This window comes from Capsicum annuum, chromosome 3 (genome assembly GCF_002878395.1).
Source record: "Capsicum annuum cultivar UCD-10X-F1 chromosome 3, UCD10Xv1.1, whole genome shotgun sequence".
Taxonomy (NCBI): domain Eukaryota; kingdom Viridiplantae; phylum Streptophyta; class Magnoliopsida; order Solanales; family Solanaceae; genus Capsicum; species Capsicum annuum.
This window is the reverse complement of record NC_061113.1, coordinates 250,107,475-250,113,718: the sequence shown is the minus strand read 5'-3', so window position 1 is coordinate 250,113,718 and position 6,244 is coordinate 250,107,475. Positions and strand designations below refer to the sequence as shown.

Genomic DNA, 6,244 nt, shown 5'->3' with positions numbered 1-6,244 from the left:
GCTTTCCCCTTTCTCATTCTTATTTCATCATTCGTATTCGCTTGAGACCTACATGGGTTAATAAATATAAGTTTCTAATTATCCCATTTAGCCTATATAATTCATAACATCTCTTATCAATTAAATATAATTCATAGTCTCACTCCTTTATTATTATTATTATTATTATTTTCTATCATTTATTTCTCTTTTTTTTTTATTTTTTCCTTTAATTTACTATTTTTTTCTTTCCTTTTTTCCTTTAATTTACTATTTTTTCTTTCTTTTTTCCTTTAATTTACTTTTTTTTCTTTTTCATTTTTTTCACTTATTTTTTACTCGTTTCTTACACTTTTTTCTTTCTTCTTTTTCATCATTTTTTTCTTTTTCAATTTTATTTCTTTGCATTCTTTTTTTTTGTATTTCCGTTTCCCCCTTTTTCATTCTTGGTTCGTCTTTTTTGTCATTTTTTTTATATTATTTTTCTCATCTTTTTTTTTTTGTCATTGCATTTTAGATTTTTTTACTTTAAATTTATTTGTATCATACTATATATTTCAAAGAAATTTATTATTTGTATTTGAATAGTTTAGTTGTCAATGTGTGCAATTTATCATTTGTATTTGAATTGTTTAGTTGTCAATATGTGCAATTTATCATTTGTATTTATATACAAATAAGTATATGAATTAAAATCAACATGGGTTGTGGTGCAGTGGATGGGGCTGCTCCACCCTTAACCAGAGGTCGAGGGTACGACCCTGGTTATGGAGAAAACTTTGTTGGGAGCGTTGCCACCTTAATGGGCCATGCAACGCCCGATCCGCATTAGTCAGGGCTCCAATGCAGGCACTAGACACCGGATGAAAAAAATAAATTAATTATATTTTTTTGAGACTAAAATATATATGGCTGAGGATCCACATAGCCCCCGAATTATAAATATTGGGCGAATATAAATCAATATGCGCTTATGGTATTTTCGTTATCATAAAAAAAAAAAGAAAACCAAAAATAGAAAAAAAAAGTAGAAAGAGAGGTAGAAGTTAGAAATAGAAGAGGAAAAAAAGCATAAAGAAAGAATTGAAGAAAAAAAATATAAAAAAAATCAAAAAGAAAAAATAATGAAAAAAAGGAGAAAAGGAAAAAGAAAAAAGATGATTGTGAAAACAAATATACTGAGTGGTTACGATATTTTAGTCATTATCCATAATTTGTACTCGACTTAACCATGTTTTTCGAATAAAAAAAAATATAAAACATAAAATACAACCAAAAAAGAAAAAAAAATGAGAAAAAAGTAAAAACAAAAAAATAAAATAAAAAAAAGACTAAAAAAGGAAAAGGAAAAAAAAGAAAGGAAAGAGAAACAAAGGGTAGAGGGTAGAGATAGAAGAGAGAAAAAAAAGAAATGACAAAAAAAAAAAAAAAAAAAACTAGAGGCTACATATAGAAGAGAGACAAAAAAAACTAAAAAGAAAAAACTAAAAAAAAAAGAAATGAAAAAAAAGTCAAGTTGATATGACATAGAAGTTTTAAATTTTTAACTCTGGGTTGAAACCATTTTTACCCAATCCATATTTGACCAAATCCATATTTACCTATATTTATATGGGCGGATTGCAATCCAAACCATTTTTGCTCGATCCATATTTAACCCGTCCAAATCCAATCCAATCCGCCCGTTTGCCACCCCTAACTACAACAACAACATATCCAAACTTCAGCTTACGTTTACCTCCCCCAAAATCAAATCAATATGTTGATTATATAACGAGCTAAAATTACCACAATGCATCAATAAGCTAAAATTACCACAATGAATTTTGGTGATGAATTTCATACCTGAAGAACCCTTACTGGTAAAGTCGATTCTCCGAATATTTGAAAGTCGATTCTGAAATTTGGAAGAAAGAGATTTAACAGTGAGTATTTTGGCAGGAGATCGATTTTGAAATTTTGAAGAAATAGAGAAAGAAAAAGGTTTAATGGCTGAAGGAAAGAGGTTTAACGGCAAATATTCTGCAGAGGGTATTTTTGTTCAAGAAAATACGACTTAACAAGTTAAGGCTATTTTAACAAAACTTTTTTATTTAGGGCTAAAATTTGAAAGCCACCCTAATTTGGGTCTATATTTGAGAATCTCCCGCATACTTATCCCCTTAATAATGAGTTTCATAACAACAGTTTCATAATTACATAATATAGCAAGTTGTATTTTATATTTTTACAAACTGTTGCTACAAAAATACAAATACATATGATTTTTACTGTCCTTATGATCGATATGTATTTTATATTTTTGCAAACTGTTGCTATTTGTATTTTTGCAAACTGTTGCTACAAAAATACAAATATATATGATTTTTACCGTCCTTATGATCGATATGTATTTTATATTTTTGCAAATTGTTGCTATTTGTATTTTTGCGAACTGTTGCTACAAAAATACAAATACATATGATTTTTACTATCCTTATGATCGATATGTATTTTATATTTTTGCAAACTGTTGCTACAAAAATACAAATACATATAAATACATATGCTACAAAATGTAATTTGATAAAAGTGTTGCTATTTTTTTGTAATTTAATACTTAAACATGCTACTTTATGTTTTTTTTCCTTTAAATTAATGTCCAAAATTCAGCCTCAATCAAAAAGAAAAGACTTAATATTGACGGCCTCAACTGTATTATATTTTTTTGGGTTTCCCACCGGTTTTCGATATCTACATTGGAACCCCAACTAATTCAGATCATGCACTACAGGAGTATTTTGGGGTGGCGCGAAGTATTGGATTAAAATCACCTGTATTATATTCATTAAGTTTGTGTTATCCGTCTGCACCACATTTTTCTTTCCTTAATGAGTTTGAAGGGCACACAATTCATTATAAGATTTTGGTGCAGATTTTTATGTGATGTTTGCAATTTTGGATGTCTTTAAACTATTTATTTTTTAAGAAAAAGATAAGGAAAAATTGAAATTCGTTTGAAAATATTTCACAAATATTGAATTTTGTTGCAAATCACCCCTACCCCCCTACCCCACCCAAAAGAAAAAAAACTATAATTTGAAGCATGAAAGAACTAGTACTTCTTGCAATTTTAGTAGTAGCATTTTAAGGCGTGAAGAATTTTAAACATGGAAATTATTTCTTGCAAATCTAGCATCATTTAAGGTTTGAAGAATTATTTTATTGATTTTTTTGGGAGAGACATGAAAATGATAGATTTTGATTTACTTTGTAAAAGGAAACAATAATTATGTTAGTCAGAGTACAACTTTGGATTCTATTTTTATTTATTTTCTAAATTTTTAATTATATAAATTTGGTGTAATTCTTTAATTTATCTGATAATATAGAATATTTAGTACACTCACAATGCATCAAACTTTAACTTTTTTTCTTTCAGTCAGGTTCATAAAAGTGATATATTTTTTATTTAGCAAATATTTTCTAACCCCTTACTCATGTTGAATTTCATTTATTTGATAAAATATCCACAAAATCAAATTTTACTTAAAATTCATTTATTTTAACCAAAAGTCCACAAAATAAAATTCTACTAAAGAATTTATTTATTTTAAGGGTAACTTCAAAACATTGAAAAGTTTTTTCATATTTGTTATATTTGATGTCTAATCAAACTAAACGATGTAAATTAAAATTGAGGGAGACATAAGATGTAAGAGGATGTGCAAATACTCACATATGGATCCATAAAAAAATAAAAAGAAAAAAATAATTTTGATTGCACATTTAATTACATAAAATTAGTGTTGCTATATTATTGTAAATGATAAAAAAGACACATAAATATTGAATAGGTGTTCATCTATTCAACATAATCAGTAATTTCTCCATAATTTTAAAATTTTACATAATACATATTATTACAAAAATTTACAATACATATAATTTATCGAGATATAATTATTTACTAATCACCTGTTAAAATTATTTTAAATGGCTCATATAATATGTAAAACTACCTCAATTTATATTGCTATAGTATATATAATGTTAATTTTTGTTAATTCTTTTGATCCTCTTTAAGGTGGTATATTTTCTCATCAGGTATGCAAATTAATTTGAAAAAAAATCTACTGTTTTCTAATTTTAACTTATAGAATACATAAAATCAATTCATTATCATTTTGTAAAGAATGATAGTTCCGTTTGGTAAACACCTATAAAGCAATTTTAAATGTAGTCAATTTACATATTGAAAAATATTCTTTATTACTTCACATGATTCTATAAAAATTGTTTGTAAATTAACACATATACTTTTAATATATCTTCTTGTACAATTTTCAAATAAAGCAGAAAAAAAATCCATTAAAAATTAGTTATTTAATTTAAAAGAATGTGCTTAACCCGATGTGACAATAAGCATTGAAACATATAATATTTTAATGTTAATTATGACAACTAAAGCTATTGTTTAATTTTATAAAAATTAAACATTATAGTTTTTAATTATAAAGTGTGATTTCTATATTATTTTCTATGATGTTGCTTTAGAATTATTAATAATTATATTTGACCCGCAAATGGGCAGTCATTATCCAGTGGGAGTAATAGAGCGGGGAGAATTGTGACATCATCGTCGACGTCTTAGGTGATATCCATGTTCAGTGTGTATCAACTTATTCGATGTGTATAACGTTTGTCTCAATTGTCTGACTTACTGCAAATTGATAATACTAATTTGTTTCCCTGGGAATATTCAGTTAACTGGAGTTGACAATCATGGATAATTCACCCAACGTTACTTCCCTAAATCCCGGTACGTCTTCCTTGGATGAACTTGATCCATCTATCTCATTGCTACTTTTTTCGTTTATTTGTCCTATCAATTTTGCTGTGTTTGTACCATTTAGGGCAGTTTTTCTCATTTGGGTAATTGGGGCAGAGGTTGATCCACCATTTGAACTTTGATGGGTTCAACCTTCTAAGTTTGTATATTATGCACTAGACACAATTTACTCTTGCAATTATCGGTTTTGGTACATAAAATATTGGATATGTTGAACAGTTGAATATTAGCTACATCCACCTTTGATTAGTTGCGTCGGGATTGGGGAAGGGAGCTGTAACTTTTAGTTTTCCAAGCATTCACATAGTTAGTAACTTGATGTTGTACAATTCCTGTAGCAACTAGTGGAGTGTGATGTAACTCAATTCTCCAAATGAATTTAGTGGTTTGATGTTTCACTATTCGGATACTGGATAATGTCGTTATTGGTCTGAGGTTTCTGACAATTATAGGTTGACAAAATCTGTGAGCAACAAGAGTAAACTAATGGCGCCCCTACTACGTTATCGAAAGGGAGAGCGACTCAGTCCCTACAAGAGAACCCCCTTAATAACCAACACAGACTGTAGTCATAGAGAAGAAGATTTTATATGTGGAAGAGACAAATATGCTTTACCCTATCCAAAAGTGAAGCTTCCTAATTCTGTGCTAATTAACATGCTGCCTGAAATAACCGTTTCTTCCCTCAACTTGTAATCTACTTAGTTTATCGGGTACATCATCTGGGAAGGAAATAGTGAATACCCATTTATGATATATTAAGTTTCTTTGAAGGACTCAGGTTTCCTTTTTCTTTCCCAAAAGAGGGAGAGACTATCTTGCGATGGAGAAATGTTGAATGTCCAAAGATAGGATGGAAATGTATCTCTCGGTGACTGCAACTAGGTAGTGTGAACCTTGAAGACTCCAAGGAGTTCTAATCACATGTTAAGTATCTTATTGTCATGTGCAGAACCTATGCCATGGGAATAACCACTTTGGATGTGCATAAGGTAGTAAACTTTAGGTATATCTGTAGAAACAGTCAAGCTAAGCTGTGCAAAAAGCAGAATCTGAGGTTCCTTTTGAAATTCTCGTATCCTGGTGCTTTTTCTTTTCCGAGTATCCTTTGCATTTAGAAGATAAATCAAGTGGAAACGTGAACTTTGATATCTGTTCTACTAAAATATTATTCATCCATCTTGTGTTAGAGAAATGGTAAAGTTGCTGCCATGTGATCGGGAGACCACGGGTTCAAGCCTTGGAAACAGCCTCTGGCAGAAATGCAAGGTAAGGCTACATACAGTAGATCAGTAGATCCTTATGGTCGGGCCCTTCCCGGGACCCTGCGCATAGCGGGAGCTTTAGTGCACAGGGCTGCCCTTTTTTTTTCTTGTGTTAGAAAAACTGAAGAATAACACAGTAAATCACATTAAGAGTGAATCACTGTAATCA

General features: G+C 29.5%; 1 protein-coding gene across 3 annotated transcripts in view; it reads left to right on the top strand.

The window, feature by feature from the left end:
• Window positions 1-4,482: 4,482 nt before the first annotated feature.
• The window catches only part of LOC107862390 (peroxisomal membrane protein PEX14), a 12,436-nt gene continuing 10,674 nt past the window's right edge, over window positions 4,483-6,244 (top strand). Inside the window, exons 1-2 of one of the 3 annotated variants that reach the window (XM_047409780.1) lie at window positions 4,483-4,612; window positions 4,725-4,780. In XM_047409780.1, coding sequence (XP_047265736.1) covers window positions 4,744-4,780 — 37 coding nt within the window. In that variant the 5' untranslated portion in view covers window positions 4,483-4,612; window positions 4,725-4,743. Of the gene's footprint in view, window positions 4,629-4,724; window positions 4,781-6,244 lie in introns of all 3 variants that reach the window. The other 2 variants (XM_016707960.2, XM_047409781.1) reach the window with 2 other exon arrangements.